Genomic DNA, 25428 nt, shown 5'->3' on the forward strand with positions numbered 1-25428 from the left:
CATTGGTAACATGAGAACAGTAATAGTGCGAGACGCAGAGCTGGGATAAGGTATGGATGAGAAGGAACCGTAAACGTGTGGAGTGGGTAAGCGCGCGCTGCCGGCCGGCTCTGACCCTATAACCAGCCAGCCTCTAGCCCTAAGGGAAATGATCGCCACGTGTTTCTAGGCTAAGGCCCAAATGCGTTTCCCCTTCAAAAACATACTACTCCCTGTTGCCTCCTAGGTAAGTGCTAAATTCCTCAGAACAGAATTCATGGCCCTCCCTAATCTGGCCCAATCTACCTATCCTCTGTTATTTTTCAAAGCCTTTCCATTCCAGTCAGACCTGTCTTTTCGTTGATTCCCAGAGTCTGGCTGTTCCGATTTCCTGATCAGGAGAGGGGAGGCAGTGAGCGAGCAGGTCCCCGGGGTGGTGTGACGCGGGCTCTCTGGAGGGCTGCTGGGTGGTCTCCCCAAGGCTGGCACTGCCGTCAGGAACCAGTGCCACCCCCCTGCTGCGTAAAGTCCGGCTGCTGCTCACGGCCGCTGCGGTTCCTCACCTTCATTCTAAAGCACGAATAAATTCTCCAAGGAGCCCTTCTCCTCGTGGAATCGCTACTCCTTTTCCTTGAATTTGCAAAAACGTGTTAAAAACTCCAAATCTGTGAAAAACCGGCGGATTTTAATAACAACAACAGCCACAGCCACTACAATGGTAATAATCATGGAAGCAGCAGTTTGCTGCTGCCGTGCTGCTTACAAACAAGGTAGAGCGATGCCTCGCATGTCACGGTACCAGGCTGGGCTGTGGGGACAGCTGCCCACGCGGCCTCGCAACGTCGTCACGATACCTACACTGGGCTGTTGATTCTGCTCATCAGATTTAAACCTCTGAAAAATGGCTCAGGGTACCAGGGAGACATACACTTTCCCCAACCCTGCTAATTATTAACTGTTTTCATCACAATTGAAATAGGGAGAGTGAACGACACATGTTATTCTGTTTTCATGTTCTGACCCCACAAGCCACTCAGTAGCGCTCTACTGTGTGAAGCTCAGGGGTAAACGGACGTGAAACATCCCTCCATAGGTCCACGAGCCATTTTTAGAACTGGCTTTGCCTTAAGTTTCAGGGTATAGTATTTAGGACTTATATAAAAACTTGCCAAGAGTGCTTAAAATTGGTCTTACTTTACCTTCTTTTAAAATATTTATTATGGGGGCGCCTGAGTGGCTCAGTCGGCTGAGTGTCTGCTGCAGCTTAGGTCATGATCCCAGTGTCCTGGGATCCAGCCCCGCATCGGGCTCCCTCCTCAGCAGGGAGCCTGCTTCTCCCTCTCCTCCCCACTTGTGCTCTTTCTCGCTATCTCTGTCTCTCAAAAAAATAAATGAAAAATCTTTAAAAAAATAAAATATTTATTATGAATTGAGTAAAGAGCTTAGACTTGGAGTCAAAGTACGTGCGTCTGAACCCTGACTCCATTACTAACTGGATTGAACCTCGCTCAGCCTGTTTCCCCATCTACACAATGGGGCTAAAAATAGTTCCTACCTTACAGATGAGGAGACAACGAGTAAAAACAAGTATAGTGCCTGGCATATAGTAAAACTGCGATAAATGCTAAACCACTGTAATTACGGTGATCAGAACTCATACCTATCAGTCAAGGTATGAGTAAGCCTCCAGCAAAAGGCTGCTTTTACAATAATAATTGCTCTGAACTAAATTTCATTTAAATCATTGCACTATTCATTATATGGTCTCAAAACTGACTGAACTGCATGATATATAAGAAAGACATTTAAGCAATCTCTTAAAAGTTAAAAAAAACCCAATAACCTGCTATTCATATTTTTGGACTCTATGTTACTCTTCCTCTTTAGATTTGTTCCTTAAGAATTCAGTCTAAAATAAAGCAAGAGGGGCGCCTGGGTGGCACAGCGGTTAAGCATCTGCCTTCGGCTCAGGGCGTGATCCCGGCGTTATGGGATCGAGCCCCACATCAGGCTCCTCCGCTGTGAGCCTACTTCTTCCTGTCCCACTCCCCCTGCTTGTGTTCCCTCTCTCTCTGGCTGTCTCTATCTCTGTCAAATAAATATAAATAAATAAATAAATAAATAAATAAATAAATAAATCTTTAAAAAAAATAGATAAAATAAAGCAAGAAGCTCTACATTCAAGGTCAAGGACCCACTGAAACTGTTAAAGCAAAACATACAGGGAAATTGCATGGATTCAGATTCAGCCAGAGCCTATGATAATGCACTTAAGGAGAAAACTAACCCGAAAAAATTTTTGTAAAAAAAAAAAATTAGAAAAAGCAAATTCACTTTAGAAACCAGATATTAGAGCTAATAAAAACTGATCAGTTTTTAAGTTAACAATAAAGATTCTCTATTAATGACTCAGACATTATTTGGTTTTAAAGATTTGGGGTGTAAAAGGGAGCGCTAATCTAAACTAGAACTCACCTAACGTTAATGTAGATGACACTAGCTGGAGACGCTGTACATCTCTGAAAATAGTAAAACGAAAAGACATTATCATTTCAATTTGTAACAATAATAGCCTGCCTGGCTATTCTCCAATTTGTGATATTTTACTTCTGGGGCTCAGAATGAATTAATATTTTGTAAAGCTTTAAATTTTAAAACCAAACCTGGATATAGCACATATATTAAAGTTCTGTTCCTAATGTGAATTTTCTACAAACTACCTAAAAATATTCAACGGTAAAGGAAGCCTGTTGCCGAAGTCCACACATTTCCCCTATTAAACAGAGGTAAGCCATATCCCCAAGAAACCATATTTCAAGCTCACAGGATACTCATGAACTAAAATAATGAATGATAATGCCTTGTTCCCCGCATTAGTATTAAAGAAAAGAGAAAATAGAAAACTTTATAGCCACTATCAGCTCCCTGAACCATAAATCTCAAGTTTTGAGAATTGCTTCCCAAAAGGGTAGGGAGCGGGGATGAGCTGTGAGAGCACTTTGGAGCCTAGAGATATTTTTTAGCAAGCCAGCAAAGCACTGACACAAATTTCTACATATCTCTGGCTGTGAAAAGTCTCATTTGTGGTGATTTATATTTCCTCATACAGAACTCTGTAGATAATATAAGCCTGCTGTGAGGCTGTATGACAACTTTCAAACCAAGAGTTACACGACCATTCTGTTAAAATAGAGCAAGAACAGATGAGTGGGGAAATCTGTAGAAATAGTATGTCTTCTGATGAAAGGCCAAAATCTGGCTCCTCCAGCATGCACAATGTTCAGAGACTCACCTTTCGCTCTGTGCTCTGTGTGTCTCCTGGATAACATTTCTGTCGTCCGTACGAGAAAGTATTATTATTATTTTTTTCAAAAAGATTGACTAAGCGCCTTTGGTGTGTGCATGCTTGTGTAATTTACAACAAATGACACTTAGACATCATCACACTGGAGTTCAGTTGCCTTAATAAGTTACTAAGGGAAACACAGAGAATAGCATGCTGACAACTCAAAGTCAATGAAGTATAAACACTGTTATTCCAAGTGTCACTGGAGTGTTATTTCCCTTTCTCCTGGCATCCGCTCTATGTAACACACACACATACACACACACACACACACACAATGCAGCAGCTCATTAAACTGTTTTCAGTTAACTCTGCAACCGAATTAGTATATTACATGTTTATAAGGGCGAGAATTGCTACGTCCCTGTGAAATTACACAATTAATCAGGTGCGTTATTTCTCTGGGAGATGTGGCCACTTTTGACATTTAGGGATTAAAGAACCCCCAATCCTTTCATATATTCTGTTTCAGCATTTAGGCTCAGTGTGGTAAAAGGAAGCAAAAGGTGGCATAATTCCTTCCTCCCCCTTAGGAGGTCCAGAACTCTACATGTTCCCTCAGTCTCATAATAGCATTTTAAATTCTTAAAAGGAGCCCAAATAAAAATTATTGTTTTTGAACTTCTTATCAGAGTGTCACAGCCTTTGAAAACTTCAAACAATGCAAAGACTACTTATGAGTCTTTAGTTTCTTATGGCTTATACCATGAATTTCCATCAAGCCGCAATTATTCAAGAGCTTTTAAGCTCCCTTTGCGAACTTTAAGGTGGCTCCCAAAGTCAGAACCGATTAAGCAGGGATGTTTGTTCCAGTTTCCTTTTTCACAGACCTGGCATTCATTTCTCTGACTCTCTTTAACGGGACCCTCATCCTTTGGGCAAATCATTCACCAGAGCACGCATTCCTTTTTTAAAAATTCTCCACACCTGACCAAATAATATTGCCAGACTTTTTAAAAATAATAAATTGTTTTTAAATATCCTATGTTCCTATTAATTGCCTCCTCCGCCTTTGGTTGTGCTCAGACTATCTGAAACATGGCTCGAGCATCCGCACTCCAAGCACGGCTGAGCTGACACCAAGTATTCTTTTCTGAAGGTTAACGGGGTACCTGGCAATAAACAACCATTTCCGTAAGAGAAACTTACAATTAACATAGAAAAGTATCCTGAAGTCTCTAAATATTCTCTTTTATGTTTTTTATTTAACCTTCATTTAAGAGCCCTTGAAATCCATTCATGCTTTCCTAAAAGATGGCTAGGGACAACTTGAAACAGACACTATTCTCTAAACTCATTCTTTATAATTTTTTTTAAAGATTATTTATTTATTTATTTGACAGAGATAGAGACAGCCAGCGAGAGAGGGAACAAAAGCAGGAGGAGTGGGAGAGGAAGAAGCAGGCTCCTAGTGGAGAAGCCTGATGCGGGGATTGATCCCAGAACGCCAGGATCACGCCCTGAGCAGAAGGCAGACGCTTAAGGACTGCGCCACCCAGGCACCCCCCTAAACTCATTCTTTAAATAAAAAGGTGCACTCTTGCAGGTTCACTGAAGACCACTCGGGTACACAAAGGAAACACAACAACTTTTCAGGCAGAAGTCGATGTAGGGACGTCCACATCAGTAGGGTGGCTCAGTCGGTTAACCGTCTGCCTCAGCTTGGGTCATGATCCTGGAGTCCTGGGGTCCAGTGTCATATTGGGCTCCCTGCTCAGCGGGGAGCCTGCCAGGGAGCCCGCTTCTCCTTCTGTCTGCTCTGCCTGCCACTTCCCCTGAGTGTGTGCGCGCTCTCTGACAAATAAATAAAAATCTTAACAAAAAAAAAAAAAAAAAAAGAAATCTGATATAATCTAGACAAACTTCCAGTGTCCAAATAGAGAAAAACTGTTCCACTGGATGTTCAAAATAAAGCAAAACTTAGAAAAAAAAAAACTAAATAAGTTTGAGTGACTATGATATACTTTGTACCTGAGCAATTACTCTTTGAAGTTTGTGCCATGTTCACTCTTCCCCACTTTAGCAAATACTAAAATGTGTCCATTTCCTCACACTGCCCTTCAACTCCTTTCTCTATTAATATAAATATGCCTTGCTGAATACCATGTTCTGAGTCTACATATTTAAAAAAATTATAGAAGGTGAACTAGTATTTGACCACAGGCCTTCTGGAAATTCCAGTTATATGCCCCTTGAATCTCAGCTGAATTATATGCTAGAACATTTAATGCTAAAATAAGACGCTAGCAAGCAAAAACATTTTTCAATAATAAAAGCAAAATGCGTGCGTCCGTGTGTGCGCGCACACACACACACACACACCCTGGAGCAAATTTTGAGTTGTTCATTTTAAGAAGGAACATGGTACTTATAGGTCACCTCCCCTGCAAGAGTACAAGATTAAGATGAAAAAGGTTACCTCCTGCTTTGATAAATGTGCTGTTTTGACACTCTTCTATTTCAATAAGAACAATTCAGAAAAAAGGCAGATTGGTGTGAACTGACAGGACCAAAACAATTCTTACTGTACGTTACTAAGGTAAGCTGCTGAAAAACTGGACATCCAGAGGGGAGCAAAGACTTCCTTAGGCAGATATAATCCTAGCATAACATTAGTTCAGAATACAGGGCACATACTTAAAATGTGAATCTTTACTAGGTATTTATGAAATTTTTTACTGAAGTAAAAATGAGGGCTATTCAAGGTGCCGTAACTTTTCAAAGGACACACAGGTTTTTGTTGTTGTTGTTTGTAAGATTTTATTTACTGACTTCAGAGAGAGCACGAGAGAAAGAATGAGCACGCAGACCGAGAGGGACTCGGGGCTCGATCCCAGGACCCTGAGATCATGACCTGAGCCAAAGGCAGACACTCAACTGACTGAGCCACCCAGGCATCCCCTCAAGGACACCCAAGTTTTTGGACGTGAATTGCTGAAGTCATCTTTTTGGTGGTCCAGCTGGTCCTTCAAAAATATTTATTTGAGCCTTGGAAATAAAGATTGTGATAATAAACTATTTTTATATGCCCATTTTATAGATGAAGAAAGTGAGGCTCAGCAAGGTTCAGTTACCCACAGTCACACGGCTATTAAGAGTACAGGAAGATTCGAGGGCAAGGCTGCATTCACCAGAGTCTGTGCCGTTTTCCTTTCAAAACCATATTCCACTCTCCCCTTTGATGTAGTGTATCCTCATTATATGATCAAAAAACATAAATAAGAAACCAGGGAATTGCAGTGCTGGGTACAGTAAAACCCAGGGCTTCCAATTTATCTGCTTTTCTTAAACATCAGCATATAAGGAAAAAAATGTAATCGCTTTTTTGTCCTTGGTTTACTATTATGACATTTATTTATTCAACAAGTATTTATTGAACACCTAGTCTACATGCTATTTTCTATTATCTTTTCAATGAAAATATACAGTTTTAAATCAATATTATGGTTAAGCAGGTTCTCCACATTATGGAAAGCGTGCCTGATTTTAGAAACACTTCTATGAGAAACTATACTCTCAGTTGCAAACAACTCAGCTGCAAATAAGCTTTTGGAACAGAACCAGTTGGCAAGTGAGGGACTTTCTTTACGTTAGTATTCCCCAGATTTACTGAATATTCTTGTATCATTTAAAAGGATGGTCAATAACTGTATTGTACCAATCAAATGATTTTTGAAGCAGATCTTGATCATTTCAATACGATATCTCTTTAGAAGTTAGGTTAGTCAGTTTTAAAAATTGCGTAGTACATATGAAAAATGCCTCGTAGCTCAAGGCTATAAACTTTTATTTGAAGCACATAAAACAGAGAATTAGCAGTTAACCACACACATTTGACTAGTTATATACTGTGGATTTAAGAATGATGCCCATAGTAACATAGGCTGTCCTCATGATTTTCTTTTTAATTTTGAAAAATGTGTATACCAAAGGACTGGAGCAGAAGTCTTCACCTCCCTGATTGTCTTCTCATTGATGTTTTCAGGATTCTAACTTGAAAGAAATGGACATCTTTTTGGCTCTCTACTTCTATAACCGTTTTAATACAAAGGATTAATACTAAAATAACATGTGCACACAACTTCACTCGCCAGTGAGCTTAGGAAGAGTGTGTTCCCCGGTAATCTCTCAGAAACTTCTGGATTGCATCTGGGTGCTGTGACTATAAACTTTTACTCCGAGTACCTTCTTGTGAAGAAACTTAGATGTGGCAAATGCTAGACGATGTCTCTGCCTTTTTAGCATCATTTTCAGAAAATGACATTTGTCTTCTTGACTGTAGGTCTCTCACTCCTAAATCCAGTGTGCAATCATGATTCAGTCTAGAGGATGAATAGTCACTGGAGTTAAGAATTTCTCTGACCCAAATTCTGGGTCAGAAAGTTGCTGTATTCAAAGGGTCACGCATCTGGGAAGATACAGTTGAAGTATTGCATGGAGACGGAGGAGTATTCTTTGGAAAGCTGAAACTGCATATATGTGTTTAAACTCTATCTTGCTACTACCTGCATTGGGGTTTCTGGCAGAGTTTATAAAGTAATATTCTCTAAACAGTCGTGCTCGTTGTTTTTAACTTTTTTGGGAAAAAAATACCAAATATAAGGTATGCTTTTCCTTTTTAAGCACAGAAGACCTAGGACTTTATCTCTTCACTTCCTGTTAGTTGTTTACTCACTTAATTTCCTCTCAAATCCATCACTTATCTGTGTGAACTTTTCTCTAGTTACCTAACCTCTCTGTGCCTCTGTTTCTTCCCCTATATAATGGGACATCAGAACAGAACCCCCTCATACTGCCTTGAGAATTGTAGGGGTTTAGAACAGTGTTGGAATCGAGTGCTATGTAAACACCGGTGACCTCCCCTTACTGAACATCTATTATGTGCCAAACAATGGAGTCCAGGGCGTAGAGCAGGCGGGGCCAAGCAAGCAGCCATAAATACACAGTGTCAGGCATGATGAGCGCGTGAGAGGAAATAAAGCAGGGTAAGAATGCAGAGGATTACAGAGATGTTGGCTTTATATAGGGAGATCAGAGCTGACCTGAAGAAAGGGAGAGCAAGGGACGTGGGTGCCTGGAGCAATGAGAACCCCAGGCAGAGGGACGAGTGGCCTTTGGGGGTGGGCACTAGCCAGGAAGGAGGGCTGGGGGGGCGGCTGGCGTGGAGACAAGAGGCAAGGGTGGGAAACGCAAGGGGACACGCCACAGAGGACCTTGCTGGCCAGGTTAGAGACTCAGGATTTTGTCCTGCCCAGCCCAGAAGTCACTGGAGGGCTTTGAAGGAGCAGTGACAGGAGTGGGGGAAACTGGAGCCTGCTGCACTAGTCAAGACCATGGACGACAGGGACTCGGATAAGCCGGCTAGCGTGGTACGAGCTCAGTAATGCTAGGGTGACCCTGCACTCTGCGTTCGCCCTCCACAGATCCCTTTAACTGGCATTTCCCGACCACCTACTAAGGAAGGCATCAGGCTGAGGCACTTTATGAATGTTATTTCTTACCCTGGTGTGCAGACCTTTAGATAAAATATAGTAAGATTAGGATATTAAAGCTCCAAGACATGTTAAAAACCATCTATTGCAACGACATCATTTTACAGCTGTGGACTTAGAAATCCAGAGAGATGAAACGATTTACCCAAAATTGTACAGTTAGTGAGGCCAAGAGAAGGGCCCAGGCCACAGTTCCTTCCTTTACAGAAGAGAACTTCTCAAAATTAGCGCTTTCCTGACTTATAAAAATAACTGACAGTGCCTTATTTATTTCCCTTCGCCTCTTCTGATTTAAAAATAATAGCAGCAAAAATTCTTTTAAACTTCTTCTCATTAGGTTAATATTTATGAGAATCATTTCTATCTAAAATGAGTACTTGTGAAGTTTCTAAAATAACTCTCTGCCTTAGGAAGTCTATATAAATGACTATTGCTATAATCTATTGACTGGCAGTTCTGCAAATCTATCACTGATAGAAATACCACCGACTCTCTGTAATTACTTTAGTATGCCCATCTCTCACCAAAATAACTTCTGTAGATTAACAACAGTATCTGTCATATTCAAGAACGGGCTCGGTCTGCCTTAGCAGCATCAGAGATTATAACCACTTAATCTATTGCCCGTTCCCAAGGAAAGGAGGATGTAGCACAGAGACAGTCTTGGGACAAATCAAGGATCTAGAGCAGCGAAGGACATTTTATTTCAAAAGTAAACAGGAAATATCACATATTTCCAGCTACTCTGTTTTCTTAATTTTGTATGACTCAAACACATTAAGAAGGAAACAAATGTTACTGGGCATAAAGCAGAACTTGATAAGAACATTCTAAATCGTGTCCTCCCTGAGTAAGTGATGAGTGGATTTTCTGATACGAAACCCTCCTCTCTTCTCCTTCCCCAAGGCCAAGTGTGTATTTGAATTTCGGTTCTCACCACTCTACTCAACCCTTCCTCTAGCACCCTAAAGCAGGACAGCCAATGGGCTACAGCTTTCTTTTTTCTCTTGGAAGACTTGTTAGAGATTTGAAGCCCTCAAGGATCTGAAATATACCCCTGGTCTAGTTAAGAACATTTTACAAAATTGGCCAGTGGGCGACTAGTCATACTTGTTCCCGAGTTCGGCAACAGAGCTTCCTGTAAGGTATTAAGTGTGAAAAGAGCTATTTCCCAATCATCTTGTTCATTCCATGCGTATTAGGAGAGAGGAAAATTCAACTGAGGGCCAATCCTCCCCCAAGAATCCTTTAGTTTAATTACGACCCCAGTACAGTAAACGTCTGTAAGACATTCACGTTAGCTCTGCTGCTCTTGCTCTCAGCAGAGAAACGAGGAGAGAAAACCCTTTCCCTACTAAAAAGACAGGGAAGGATGCTCTTGCGGTTCTAAAGCATGGTTGAAAATCCAATTTAGCGGACTCCGAGGCCACTGTGCTGCTTATAAATGAACGTCTCTTTGCTGCTAATTTTGTGCTATTTTACCTTTCATTAAAAAAAGTAATTCAGGTTAAACTCAGCTGAACAGCAAAAAGCTCTTGATATTTTGAAGCATTTTGGAACAATTACTTTGACAGGACCCCTTGACAGTTAAATGACTCCGTTAAATGAATGTTATAGAAGACACATAATGATTTTTAGTGAAATATTGAATTTAACCACAAAGGAGGAAAAACCCAGTCATCAGCACTATGGGTATATTTGAATAGTAACATCTTGCTTATGAACCTCAATGGATTCTATAATTTCTAATAATCATGCAATCAACTAGTTAGCTGGTATGTTTCCTATCTCAGTGCTCTCAATTCCGTTATGGCTTTTGCTTTTGTTGTTGTGTTTTAATCTGAGGAATCAGTATGTAAATTGTGGAACTGGCAATGATTTCCTCTTCCATCAGTAGGGTATTTTAGAATCAGGCAATTAATGATTGCCATCCAGCCACTAAAGTCTCCCTTTTTCCCTTCGCCCATTTGCTGAATGAGATTCTTTCACAAAGTAAAAATCAGGAAAAGGCAGGAGCCTGCTGCCTGAGAACGCGTGAAGTCAATGTATGTCAGTGTTTCCTCCATCCGTGGGACTCAATATTCCTTTTCTTACTTTGTGGATCGAATGTGAGATAGTATCAAGACTCTTACGTGTTTTCTCATGACTAATGACTAAAATATGTACTGAAATAATAAAACTGGTACTGTTCAATTTCCTTTTTAAATTCAATCTCAGTATAAGTGGGAGTGCCCGTGTGATAGTGAAATCCGGCTTAATATAAAATTCTGTTTTCTGGAGAAGAGGAGCTAGATATCCTTGTAGACTTAAAAAAACATGTGGGTTAGGAGTCTGTGGGGACATTCGGGGTGAAGAAACGAGTCAGAAAAACAGGAATATTCTTTATCTTGCTTGTCTGGCAAGGAGGGGTGGAAAGTCAATGCTAAGCGTACTGGGTGGTATCGCCTGGACCTCTCCCCACCGTGTGCAGCCGCACTGATTCTTTCAAGCAGGTGAGGTATGTGTCCCCTTGTGCCCACTGCTCCCTGCATTTACCTTCCTTCAGCAACTGCCAATTTATTTCCCTCTCCTCCCCACCAGACGGTCACTCCTTGGGACAGGACTGGTCTTTTGGTCTTGCAACCCCTAACATTTCTGAGCCACGATAAGTTGTTCGATAAATGTACTTCTGGGCAAAAGAGGTTGAACTCCTTCAGCTGATAGTGAAAATACGTGGAAAAGGCCAGATAGTTTAAATATTTGCTACTGGAAAGGAAGAGTCCAGATATACAGCAAGCCGCCTTCATTGAATATACCTGTAACCGTCCTAACTCAAAGTGCGGTCCCTAGAGCAGCAGCGTCACATGGGAGCTTTTAAATATGGACTCTCAGGCCCCACAGCAGACCACCTGCATCAGATTTGCACTATCACGAGGTCCCCGGGTGACGGACGCACAGGAAAGCTGGAGGAGCTTTTACCTAGGTTATACGACCAGCAGGATGCCCGGAGCAGCGACGGTGTACGTCACGGATGGAAAACAAGGCCACAGCAATAGGATTCACACAGAGGTCAGCTGAGAACATTTTAGAGCTCTCTCAGGACAGAATCACAGGTGGGAAACTCACTTATGCCAGTTCCTTTGGAACCCTTTCTAGATGCTTCTTCACGCTTTTGCCTATTTAAAGACACAGCTGCTCTTAATAATTGTCTTTTCTCCTTGGTGCAAAAAGAGCATTTATCGTCAGCATGCTGATGTGTGCAGGAGTTTTGGCTTTCTCCACTGCAAGTGCGGATGATTGAAAGGGTATTGCTGACACCTGAATAAGAAATCCAATGACTGCAAGCTATGTAAATTTAATTATTTCCTTTAATTTTTTTTTTTTTCTTTCAGGAATCTCTTTTTCTTTTCCTCAGCTTTGGAGAAGTCCTAGCAATTTTCATTTAAAAGAAATACAAGTCAGCAGTGGTTCACTGAACAGCCTGACACGCAATAGCATAGGGGGAGAGGAGCTGTGTCTTTAATCTAATTTGTGCTCTCAATTCCCAGCTAATGTATCTAGGGATCCTGATGTATGCATTACAAGGAGACATCTGTAATGCAGTGTCCGGCTCTCTGCAATTCTCTGAAACATGGGTAAAACATTAGTCTGGGTTCTTGCAGCTGCCCCACAACACGATTAATCTCTGTATACTCACAGATGTAGAAATATTCCCGGCCTGGCCTGAATTCAAATCCTAGAGAAAAGGGTGTGAAGAGCTGGAATTTTTCAGAGAACTTCAGCGGTCCATTTGGAGAGTGGGGCCGGTTACATTCCCATCTCTTGAACCCTTTGGAAGTATGGTCGCAGGCACTGTAGCCATCAAAGTTCACCATGTAGAGGACATAACGCTCAGTCTTATCTTCTGGGACCGAGTCCTCATAGTGAGGGCAGAAAACATCCAGGTAGTCATTGATACAGACGTCAATGTGGTAGTCACCTCTCTGGAATCTGTTGGAAGAAGAAGAAAAAGGTGAGATTATTCATTAAGAAAAGACTTCCTGCTTGGAATCATCTGCGGTGGAATAACTTTAATAACGCTGGTGGTAACAGATTTATTATAAGTTTTTATTGCATCCCATTATGACGTGGGCTATGTTACTCTTCCAAATCTCAGCAACAGCAATTTTACAGAGGAATTCGTTTATGTTTGTTTCAAAACACCCTAAAAATGGAACTCTGCACATTCGTTTTAAGTGGTGAAGATACTGACTTGCTGTGTTCCTTTCATTTTTAAAATCACATATATTGAGGCAAAGTTTTGATATTTCAAAACAGTGTTTCATTTAACGAGTGCTTTTGAATAAAAGAATAAGTAATTTAAAGAACAAATGAATGACTGGATTGTTTTTGCTATAATTGAGACCATTCTCAATTTCCTATGCAAATGTAGAGAATCAGAGTCATAAAAATGAGAGAATTAGGATCATAAAATTTAAAGGTTGGAAAGAAAATTCCTATAACACTTCCACATTAGAGGAAAATAAAAACCTAAGGCACAATGAGAAAGCAGTGAGTGACTGAGCTAGATCTGGGACGGCGACTTTGGGTCCTAGTCAGCCGTCTCCCTTAGTGAATCTGCTTATGTCACAAACTCAATTCAGCCGATCTCGATCTCTTTTGATGCCCCATCCTTTCCTATATTAAGAAAATTAAAACCAGCTAAATCAAACGAGCTCCTATCCCCATTTCTTTGTGTTCTAGGGCCACACTGAAGAGTCGTGACAATAACAAGCCAGACGAACACAGCAAAACCCAGGACCACTCCCATCCTGAAATAGTTAAAATACACAACACTCGCACGCGTGCGCGCACACACACTCTACGCATCACACCGTCTGCTTCAATTCCTAACCTTACAAAAGTTTTGGTTATTTGTGTTAACTAATAATGTCTTTCCCCTTCAGATGAACAGACTTCTCAGGAACTAATGATGTGTGAAACAGGAATTGTTATGTATACAACTTTCTAAAACCAGGACAGAAAAGCCTACAAAACCCTCTGTTTTTAGCTAAGGAGGAAAGTCTCTGAGCCCTTAGAAGATTCATCATAAAACTGTGTTACTGCCAAAATACAACTGCCCATCAAGTCATCTGGTCTTCGAGTCAGACGGTCTCAGTGTGAGCACTTTCCAGCAGCAGTGAGCTGGCATCTCTAAATTTCAGCAAGTTTCTTCTTACAATGAGCACAGATCCGCTTCTGTGTGTTTTCTATCCAGTACTCCTACTCGGGCTGCCTGACATCGCAAAGAACAAATCGAATTCCTCTTCCACCAGGCAGCAGTCTGTGAAACATCTGGAGTTGTCAACTTCATCTCTGTATCCTCCTTTCTCCATACTTGAAAATCCTGATTTGCTTGGTTATTTCTGTTCCCACACTCCTCACATTCTAGATTCTCAATTCTCCTCATGTCCTCTAGGTTCCCAGCGTTCTCCGTAAAATGCAGCACCCAAACACAACCAACACCTCAGACCGGATGTTGTGACCAGCGCTCAGCCCAGGAGATCGACCACCATCTTCACTCCGGATGCTAAGTATTCATTGACGAAGCTGAGATTCCTTTCTGGAACGGAACATGACACAAGTGGAAACTCCTTACTTTAGTGAGTAGACCTTGATTTAAGGACCGGATTGCTATTGGTTGAGTGGGAGCGTCATAAACCGTCTGAGCCCCAGTTTCCTCAAATGTAAGTTGGAATGATAATGAGAATTTGCTTGCTAACTTCACGTGACTGCTTCAAGTCTCAGATGATGAAATGTATGAAAAGCACCATGTGAATGTACAGCATTGTTATTACTATCAGGATATATTAAAGCATATTAAAATTGGTAACTAACAAAATATTAACTTTTCAACAGCAGTAAATGGAAACAGTAAAAATAATCCGTTTCCCTTTTTAAAAATCCCCAAAGATGGGAAATCACATAAAAATTCTAAATTCTGTCTTCAACTATCAAATGATCCACAGAAACTTCATTTGATCAATGCTTTTCCGAAAGCAGCATGCTGATTTATACAAGAACAAGGAAAGATGACCAGATCACTTTTCAGTTAGAGGAGCTCAAAATTCATGAACATTTTTAAAAATTATTTATTTATTTATTTGAGAGAGAGCTTAAGCAGGGGGAGTGGTAGGCAGAGGGAGAGAGAGAAGCAGGCTCTCTGCTGAGCAGGGAGCCCAATGTGGGGCTCGATCCCAGGACCCCGAGATCATGACCTGAGCTGAAGGCACACACTTAACTGACTGAGCCACCCAGGTGCCCCAAAATCCATGAACATTAAAAAAAAAAAAACCCTTGGAAGTATTTATTTCTTTATATTTACAATGATCACGGAACTAGGTTTACTTTTTCTTCATTACTGGCAGATGATGATTTGTCAAGATGCAAGGAAAGCCTGTGTTGCTTTTAAAAGATTTCTGCACATCAAGGTAACATCACTGCCAAAGTACAAAGAAAAGACACTGCAACGTTCAGATAAAAGGGTGCTGGGATATGAATCATCAGCACTCAGAGTAGCCTGACAGTTCTGGATGGGAGCCAGATGACAACTGCAGCAGAAGGCGATGCCCAGATGCACTTTATATTATTATATTATTATTATAGATTTTAAAGACATTCAAGGGGGAAGTTTTTCCTTTCCCTAAGTGTCACTCATTTCAACTTCTATGAGCACTTAACACTGCCTAAAAGTGGGGGAAAAAAAAAAAGAATTAAAACGGCCACTGTCCAGACTCATTCTGTTATTGCTCTATTCTAAAAACTGCCATTGTTTTTGATGCTTTGAATTTAGCTTCCCTCTTTCAACTTTTATCCTTGTTAATATCGCTTAAGTTTTAACAAAACAAGCCATGAGCTTGCAGACACATTTTACATTGGGGTGACCTTATCCCTTTCTGATGACATTTTGCTTCTTGTGGGGTGTTTAGAGAGAATCACCATGGAGCCTATTTTGAACACGCGATCTACCCCTCTATCCAGACGACGAAGACGATGATTCACCACCGAACCAACTTAACCTGTTTCAGATCTTTTATTTGTACAAGTCAGTTTGCTGATATAATTGTCAAAGAATGGGCAATATGAGCATAAAAACAATGACAAACTAGAACTCATAAAACGCATTCCTACGACGTAACCAAGTACAATCCAAAGACGAGTTTAGGGTCACATGTTCTAGGACTGCCCCGGATCATGCTTTTTGGCTACAGAGTAGTACTGCGCCATTCTTCTCCGGCCCTCCTGTGAAGAGGCCCACATGTGTGGCTATACAACCGAGGGTGGATTGGGTTACATTCGGTACCTCGATTTCATCTCCATTACAGACCCTACAGAACAGACACCGTTAGTACGCCCCTTCCAAAAGGAGGATTTCGAGACTACGAAGTCAAGCAAGGCGCCCCATGTCACACAGCTAATAAAATGTGGAGGCAGAAGTCAAGCCCAAGCGTTCAGACCTCAGAACTGAAGTTCTTCACTATTCTACTTCCTGAGAGATTAAATCGCTAAAGTCAGGTTCTCAGGTCTACTCTTTATTCCCGCAGAGGGACAATCCTAATTCTTGATGGGGTTCCAGTTCTCTGCTTCATTCACTGAAGCAACAGACACCTGCTACTCCAGGATCTGCTGTTATGGCTTTACCTACGTTGTCATAGGAAATCCTCATTAGGTAGTTATAATTAGTTTTATTTTCCCAAAGAGGAAATAACATTCAGAGAGGTGGTTTTCCTCTTTGTTCATTTTTTTTTTTTTTTTCTCACAGGAAATGAGCAGTAGGGTTAGGGTTTCAACCTGAGTCTTATCTGGTCCTGAAGCCAATTCTCTTTCCTCCTAAATGCCGTGTTTCTGAAGTTTTTACCAGTTGTAATTCCCCTCACCCGAAGGAGCCCTTTTAAGGGTTTTGGTGCCACTGGGTTACCTTATGTTTATACTGACCTTCTAGGAAAGGCTGGTGCAAGGTGTCCTGGCCTTCCTCCCTCCCCATGATATTGGTCCCAAACTCCTAAACTGAAGGGTGTGCTGACATCCGGAATAAGGCTCACACAGCAGAGCTACCTCCTGACTCAGACACGAGTCTGGTTTTCACAGAATCAAGTGCCGTTAGGCTCAGTAGCTGTGGCCATAAAGGGATCTCCCCTACCCTGCCCCTTCAGTAAATGGCTTTCATGAGCTTCTGTTCCTATTAAAAGAGCAAATTCAAATCAGGAAGAATGATTCCACATGCCAATATTTACAAATGTCATGGGTGGCATGGCCGCTGCTTTAAACACATTTGCAAATTTCTTGGAAATTTTCTTGGAAAGGTCGCCCCCTTACTCCTTATCTTTAACTCCATCCATTGTATCTGTGGTGCTCTATGTCTCTGAAATCGTTGCATATTATGAACTCTAAGAATTTCTGGCTGCACACCAACAAGCCAGCAGTAATTACAATACGATCTCTACTAAATTATCACAGTGGTTTACAGTGTAAAAGCATGCACAGTTACCACACTTAGAAAAGTGACTGTGTTTGAGTAATATGATTACTGCCCTGTGTTCTCATTATACAAAAGTCGCAAATGCCAGCAAACATCTTGTATGCATAGAAAGATGGCCCTTGCTCTCCACTAATCTGCATGGCTACTAGGGTCCGGCCTCCATATAACGTAATAGTATATAGAACTCTGTGAAGGCATGAAGACATTGTATACATTTACCAAAATTTGATAGTAGCCTGGTTGAGAACCAGTGTCATATATATTACAAAAGGGTCATGTTAGTTAAGAGGAAGAAAACTCAGGATGGCAACTAGTTTTTGGTGACCAACTCAATTATCAAGCATGAATTATGCACTTTATGATAGTTCTTAATGCCCCAGAAGCTGCCTGGAAGGGTGATAAAAAGCACATTTCAAGGCTGTTGATAAAGCAAAAGTAACAACTGCAGTTGGGATTTTAGTTAGAAGATCTATTTGCAGACATGCGTGTTTGTCTTCAGTGTTTACCCCAGGACACCCCGCAGCTAACTACAGTTTTGATTATAAATTTAAAACTATTCTTAATATCTCTCTCCTTATTTGACCTGTCTCCAGAAAGTGATTCACGACTTGAAATCAAATGAAATAAAGACACAGATGAGGCAACGGTGCACAATCTGCCTTTTCACTTAGTTATCCACAGGGCCCCAGCCTTCTACCCAGGTAGGGACCACACATGGCTTCCTGACCAGAGTGAGCAAGAATCAGTAAGACTTCGCTCCTTCTCAACTCAGTAATTTATTTTCAAACTGAAATAACAGACATGCAGTACTTTGAACACTGAGTCCTTTACCAACTTCAAGCGGAGTTCTGAACTTACGCTGACCCTATCCTCGGTTCCTCTTTGCTGTGGCAAGTAGATGTCACCTAGCTTTCTTTCTCAATGGATGGATCTTCATGTCATTGTCCTTACTTCCTCCTCTACCCCACATGCTCTTGGGCTGTGGAGACTGACGGCCAGGAAGGCCGACCCCACGGGACACACAGGCAGTGCTCGGGCTCCAGGCCGCTGGGGGACAGCGTCGTAACCGTCCCTCCGAGTTCGCCTTTGCCGCTTTCCCCTGTAGTGTTGCCCCTCTCCTCCCTTCCTCATCGGCTAAAGCCAAAACGCATTTCATTTCAGGAGCTGGAAAAGGAAGGGTATGGTGCATATTTAAAACATTCTAAATTGGCCTTTAACATATGTTGCTGGCACAGCAGAGAGCTGCTTCCAGGGAAATATGTACCAAGGTATTTTATCAAGCAGCTCCTGAGTGAAGTTTCTTCACTCCATAAATATAGAAACAGCATTAGTGAAAGAAGACAGAGTAGTTATTAGAGGTTAGGAAGCTGCGAGACACTTTTATCCCCCTCTTTCATGTAGTGTTTTAAAGGATTCAATAATGAAAATGTTATTTCTCATGAACTGGATGGTTGATTATTACAGTTTAAATGTATTTTAATCTGTCAAAGAGGTGATTGTTTTAATATTCCTATTTGAACAGAACTACAATGTCACTTCTTTAATTACAAGGCAACTTAATATATTACATTCTGAAATTGAAATGTAAAAGAAAGATATGATTATGGTCAAAGATTAAGCAAATTTATCAGCTTAGGGTTCCTCCCAAATTTTAAATCTAGAGTGAATATATCTTGGCAGCCCTGTCTTTCGCTGCTACCGTTATTGATTTAAAGACTAATTTCAGAGTAAGATGTCTCTTTTTAACCAGAAGAATTTCTCATTTGTCCTGGAAGTCCTAGTGGGCCCACCACAGACCTGGGGTTTGGTTTAGAAATATGTTTCGCGAGGAGACGGGCAGGACGGCAGTCTCTGTTGCAAACACGTCTCTCCTCGTCTCCTTCTGTTATTCTCTCAGCACAGAATGCAAGCCTTATGGCTTTCATATCCTAAGTATGAGGATGCTCATTTTGTTTTGTTTTGTTTTCCTGCAGAGGTTAAAGCATGAAATACAAACAGCAAATCAAACAGGGTAGATAAATAATAGCATCACGGGGGCTGAAGAAAGATTTGTTTTGCTGTTTTTTTTTTAATGTCTTCCTTCTCTCATGGGCTGAAACAAGTCTGCCTTCCGAATGTATTAGTAGTTGACCTTTGTTTTCAGCTCTCAGATAGAGTCCTGGACGGTTTCACCACTACCAGGCCAGCTGCTAAGGCTCCATGAGGGAAGTCTGAATGAGGTTTGATGACCGCAACACATCATTTCAGGCAGTCCAGTCCAGCTCCTCCAGGCTCTAGAACATACCAACCGCAACTAAAGTTCCCACGGAAGTGAAGATTTACAAGTTAAAAAAAATACTCAAGGATGAATTTCAGAGATGTTTCTTACTTTATTTTTGCAGTTGAAATGCTGTATGTTCTAACACATACACTTATCCAACGGAGCACAAGATAGTGACAAAGTATTTAGAACCCGGAGTTCCTGTTCTATCCACTAATATCAATTCCAATTAAGTTCTTATGCACGCATGTTTTGGTAACTATAAATTCTGCAGCATAAGAGCTTTGCCTTGAATTCAGTAACTGCTGGTGATGGGAATAAGACATAATTTACTTGGCCAGATACTTAGAATTCATTAGTGGGTTAGTACAGTAACCTGTCACCTTTTGTCTTTCCGTGTGTGTATGTGTGCCTGCAGGCATGCATGTGTTTTAAAAACAGTCTGAAAATTTCACAATTAATACCAACTACTCACAACAAACAGATGGATAAAAATCTCAGCTGGCTTTCGTTTGTGGCTTTCCTAGTACAAGTCACATCAGTCTGAATGACTTTTTAAAATCGGTATCTCCCAAGAGTAACACCTGTTTCAAAAACGGGGCCCACAAAATCTTCTCTCTTCCAGTGTTTTAACTCATTTGGAGTTTGTTTTATTAGCTTGACTGAGGAGCTCCAAAGGAAACAAAGCATTAAATTGGCAGAGCCTAAACAAGACTTGCCTTCAGGAAAGGACTGGGAGCTTTGGGTGACAGTCTAATTGCTTCTAAGCCCCCAAAGCGGCCTCAGGCATGGAGTAAGAATGTGTCAACATCAACAGGCTAAGTCAGCCGAAGAATTAACCAGGCGGAGTCCTATACACCCAACACACTGCAGGTCGCTATAATGGTTTTCCAAAAGGGGGTAAAATAAAATACAGAATTATCATCTGGCATACAGTGTATGTCCTAGCAGAGGTCACTTCCACAAAGCAAAACAGTCTCTTTCTTGATTCCTGCTCGTCAGGAGCAAAACAGGCAGCTTCCTGACAAAGCTGCCCTTCACACCCTAAGTTATCCAGGTTCGACATCATGTCACGCACACAGAAGAGAGCACCTGCCACATATGCACAGGTCCTAAAGCAGATGTGGGAAATCACCGAACAGGTTATCCAGACACTGTGCTAGGAGAACAGGATCAAACAAACTGATTCTGTTCAGAGGATGCAGGAGCCAGTCAAACAAGCCACCTACCAAACTGCTTACACACATGTAGCCCTTTTGTATCCTGTGGGGATGGAGTTACTCAGCAGAATTTCACGCTATTCTCAGTTTTAAGAATAATGATAACCAAAGAGCTATCATAAATGCCCTTTTTTTTTTTTTTAAAGATTTTATTTATTTATTCAACAGAGATAGAGACAGCCAGCAAGAGAGAGAACACAAGCAGGGGGGAGTGGGAGAGGAAGAAGCAGGCTCACAGCGGAGGAGCCTGATGTGGCTCGATCCCATAACGCCGGGATCACGCCCTGAGCCGAAGGCAGACGCTTAACCGCTGTGCCACCCAGGTGCCCCATAAATGCCCTTTCTATTAACTGATTCAAAAAGCGATTTAGTAGTTTTAAAGTACTGGTATGCAAACCCTGAAATCGACATTTATATTATGGCTTGATCTTAACTTACTGGATTTATTACCATTGAAGTCTGAAATTTGGCCCTGACTTCTCAAAAGTCGGGGTGGGGTATCTGAAACCTGTGTGGCAAGTAACTAATCTCTGTTAATTTATTGTTAAACAAACAAAAAGCTGGCAAGAAGGAAATAACAGCTTTCTTCTATATCTGATCTTCGCACCACAAGGAGAAGCACACACGGATTTGGTAATGCGAGGGCAAGACAATAATGGTAACAGTATTTCACACAAAAGCCCTATGCAGAGAAAACACTGCTGCCGTTCCCATGCAAATTGCACTGAGAAGTAGTTTTATTTGGTGAGTTTTAACCCTGTGAGCAGGTGGATACAAATCTGCTGAAAAGAACCCCAGGTGAGAGAAGAGACGTCTGGGGCCATCAGAAATGAGGTGGTGGGGACGGTCATCAAAGGTGGCGAATTCATTCAAGGTAAACACGTAGATTTAGAAGGGAAACTGGGACTGTGCTGAGCAAATCACTATAACAAAAATAATGATCATTTCTGTACTTTCATGTGGACCTTTTTTAATAGAGAAACTTCCTTGAAGACAGTGCTGGTGTTTACTCATCTCCGTACCCCCAGCACACAGCACAGAGTTTGCACATAGCAGTGACCTGACAAGTGTCCAAAGAAGGAAACTGCAGCTGAAGGATATACAGGCAATACTTAAAAACAGAACAAGTGTGGAAAGTGCCCCGCAATCTCCTTCTGTGTCCTGGGTCCCAGTATCAAATTCTGAGAAGAGCTAAATAATATTCTAAACAAAAGTCAAGATCAGAAAACAAAATAATGGCTGACTGCAAAAAAGAAAATTATAATCAGGACTGTTGTTCAAGCAATGCTAGAAAATTATGCCCAGCCGAGTAGACAACGTAAGCACCTAAGGCAGAATGAAAGTTTCTCTCTTGTCATTAAGTCCTCTATTCAATTACCATTTATCGGGGTAATTAAACACTGGAAAGTGATGCCAGGCTAATTGTTAGATTATGATAATTACATGTCTTTGCTATGCTACAGCTGATCAAAATAAGATGTGGTCCCGTGCACTTAGCTAAAGCTGTTCTGTAATCGTCAGACTTTCGTAGAGCGCTAGGCCATTTATTACTAATTCATTACAAATCAGGCGGAGAAGCTTATTATTTGTAATGCTTCTTTTTTCCCCCCACACACAGCCTCCTGGAACAAGACTCCCAAAAGGTTAAGCACAAACTGTCGCCCCTCATTGGCCCATTTCCATCCCAATTACACAGCTGAGCAGCATTGGGTGCCTCTATTTGAGAGGGTTCATCAGCCCGCTTCACAAAATCCTGCAACCGCCCATCACATTGGCAGCAACATCCACCGCTCCCTTTCAGCCTCTGCCAACCACTGTTCTGCTCTGAGCTGTGTCCCAGCAACCACGAGCTGGCAGTCCAGAGGGTCGTTTGGTTCTGAGGCTCCCTCCTGCCTGGGTCAGGCCTAGCCCAGGCTGGGATATGCCCAGGGTTTGCTCCAGCCAGCAGGAGTCGTGGGCAGTACGGACTGCGCTCCCTTCTACCAGGACGTCTGGTCTCTGCTCCTCAAGCCAGCTTTCTCAGGAACCGACCAGAGTCACCTCGAAGTTACCAAACAGAGTGAAGACTGGGACCAACCACTGTCTGGAGCTTCCCTGGGGTTTAGAAATCTGTCCTTCCATCCCTCTACTAAATATTCCACGTCACTGTTGGAAGGTGGGAAGGCAAACGGGATTTGAGATTTGAGGTTTTCCCCCGTATTACTTGGGCATTGTTACTGACTGAATGTTTACACCTCCCCCCACCCCTCCCCGACCCAAATTCATAAGTTGAAGCTGCAACCTCCAATGGGAGCGACTGGATTTGGAGATGGGGCCTTTATGGAGGTAATGAAGGTTAAATGGGGTCATAAAGGTGGGGCCTTGACCCAACGGGATTACCGTCTTTCTAAAATGAGTGCCCCCCTCCCCCTCTCCCCTGCCCCCTTGTGCTTCTGCAAGCCAGGAGGAGATTCTTACCAGAAACTGACCCTGCTAGACCTTGACCTGGGACTTCCAGCCTCCAGAACTATGAGAATAAATCTCTGCTGTTGAAGCCAACAAGTCTCTGGTATTCTGTTGTGGCAGCCTGAGCAAAGGAATACGGGTAGTTTAAAATTTAATTACTGGAAGAGTTTGGGGTGGGGTGGCATCAAATTACATCATGGCCAGAGACTTCAGAAATACAAAAAAAATGATGGAGAGCAACAAGGTAACCATGCCCAGGAAGGAAGAGGGTGGGAGAGGGGAGAGAGCAGAGGGGAGCCAGTGTGACAGCCTGCATGGGGGAGACACTCGATATCCAACTGCCGTTCTGAGCAAATGGCTGGTCTGAGAGAAGAAGGCACCTTATTTTCCTAAGCAAGGATAGTTTCACCTCTTAAATTAACTCATGGCACCATGAAAACGACTGTATTATCACCCAGCAACGGTGTTATCTCACTGTTTCAGCAAGGTTTTCACCCAAAGATAGAAGGAAGGGTGTTACAGAAAAGTCACAGGCTCGATTTCACCCTTCCTCGACCCTGGAAATTAAAACAGAATACGCCACTGCCTTTCAAAAATCATATTAAGCGCATTCTGGGGACAAAACAAACCACGAGGTACCTTTGTTAACACCAGAATACATAAAACTGTCATTTTATGCACACATTTACTGGTGGCCTGTGGCTTAAGACTGGGGAGCTGGGGAACAAAGGTACTTCGGTTCATCGCATAAAAATGGTTTTGCGCTGCTTAGTATTATTATTTCCTCCCACACTCATTAAAAGGATATTCATTCATACAGCTGGATCCTCTATTTACTTTTATAGCCTGGACCACAGAAAGATATATGCAAGAATAATGCAATCATAAAAAATAAGAAACTAATTGCTCTATCCCAAGGAAACATAAGGGGGAGAAAGAAATAAACAATTCACCATTTATTTCTCAGAAATAAATCTAAGCACTTTAGGGGATTCTCAAGTGCTGTAATATCTCTACCTACTTAAATGCTTGTCTATCTCAATGTCAGAGAATATGGTTGTTGTCTCTCCCGTTCCCCTTTCATTTTAATAAGCTCTCTTTCAAAATGTCTACCTTGGAAGAGAACCACAGTTCAAAGCAAATGCGCGTGACCCTCCTCTTGAACTTTCAGAATGTTTGGTCCTGCTATAATCTCTGAATCAGCCGCTCGCGGGGACTGTGAAGTTTCAGAGGGCTGGTTAATGCCAAGACACAAAGATGATGAACTAAGAGGGTGATAACGGGCACTTCACGCTGGGTGACAACTCAGCATCGTGAGCCTTGAGAGGACAGGGTCACCACTGGCTTTCTTCAGCACTTGGTAGTACAATCCCAGATCCCAAAGTTCCTTTGACACGCACATTAACATTTTATTGCCCTTCAAACTGTTCAAGTCCAAAAGAGAGAGAGAGAATGTGAGTTGCGGGTAAGTTACAAACTCAGAGCGAGCAGGAGCGGGTCAGACAAACCACAAAGCAGGTACGAAACACATAGGGGCTGTTAAATGAGCCCGGGGCTCAGCTCAGAATCTGTATCTGGTGTGAGGACAAACGGCATGATATCTCCCTGATCAATCGATTTACAAAACAAGAGGATTTCATTTATTGATGTTTTAATTCAATATACAGGCACCTACTCTGTGCATGCCAAATATTTAATTAAAATCACAAGCCATATTGTATTCTAAAAGGAACTTCGATTTTTTCTTCCCATTGCACAAACACACAGTGTACTTTTCAGCCCTCTCTGTGGGAAGCAGGGGTGTAGGCAAACCGGGGATTCATGTTGGTACACTCCAGATTTTCTGTCTCAGAACACTCCGTAGCTGAGAAAAGATTCGTAACAGCTAAGACCCACCCAAGGAGGTTTTAAGAATCCAGCCATTAAATGAAAAGCCTAAGTCTTGGTCGCTGAAAGTGCCGGTTCCTATGGTTTTGTGAACACAACTAGAGAAAGTAAGGTACGACACAAGCCGGCCACCGGGGCGGCTTAGAAGGACGGGCTACAGGCTAATGGAGAGTGTCCCCACTGTCGGCGCGGGCAAGCCCGCTGGGACGCACGGGCGACAGGCGAGGCTGCAGGAAGGGGACATGGGGATGGTGTCCAGGCAGCAGAAACGCCTTTCCCTTCTGCTTGTGCTGGCAGTGAGG

The 25428-nt window shown here is 42.0% G+C and overlaps 1 protein-coding gene across 2 annotated transcripts in view; it reads right to left on the minus strand.

The window, feature by feature from the left end:
* EFNA5 (ephrin A5) overlaps positions 1-25428 on the minus strand; it is a 271701-nt gene that overhangs the window by 34914 nt on the left and 211359 nt on the right. For both annotated transcript variants that reach the window (XM_011223163.3, XM_002917813.4), the window contains exon 2: positions 12494-12786. In XM_011223163.3, coding sequence (XP_011221465.1) covers positions 12494-12786 — 293 coding nt within the window. The remainder of the gene's footprint in view (positions 1-12493; positions 12787-25428) is intronic.

Source organism: Ailuropoda melanoleuca, chromosome 3 (genome assembly GCF_002007445.2).
Source record: "Ailuropoda melanoleuca isolate Jingjing chromosome 3, ASM200744v2, whole genome shotgun sequence".
NCBI classification, from domain to species: Eukaryota; Metazoa; Chordata; class Mammalia; order Carnivora; family Ursidae; genus Ailuropoda; species Ailuropoda melanoleuca.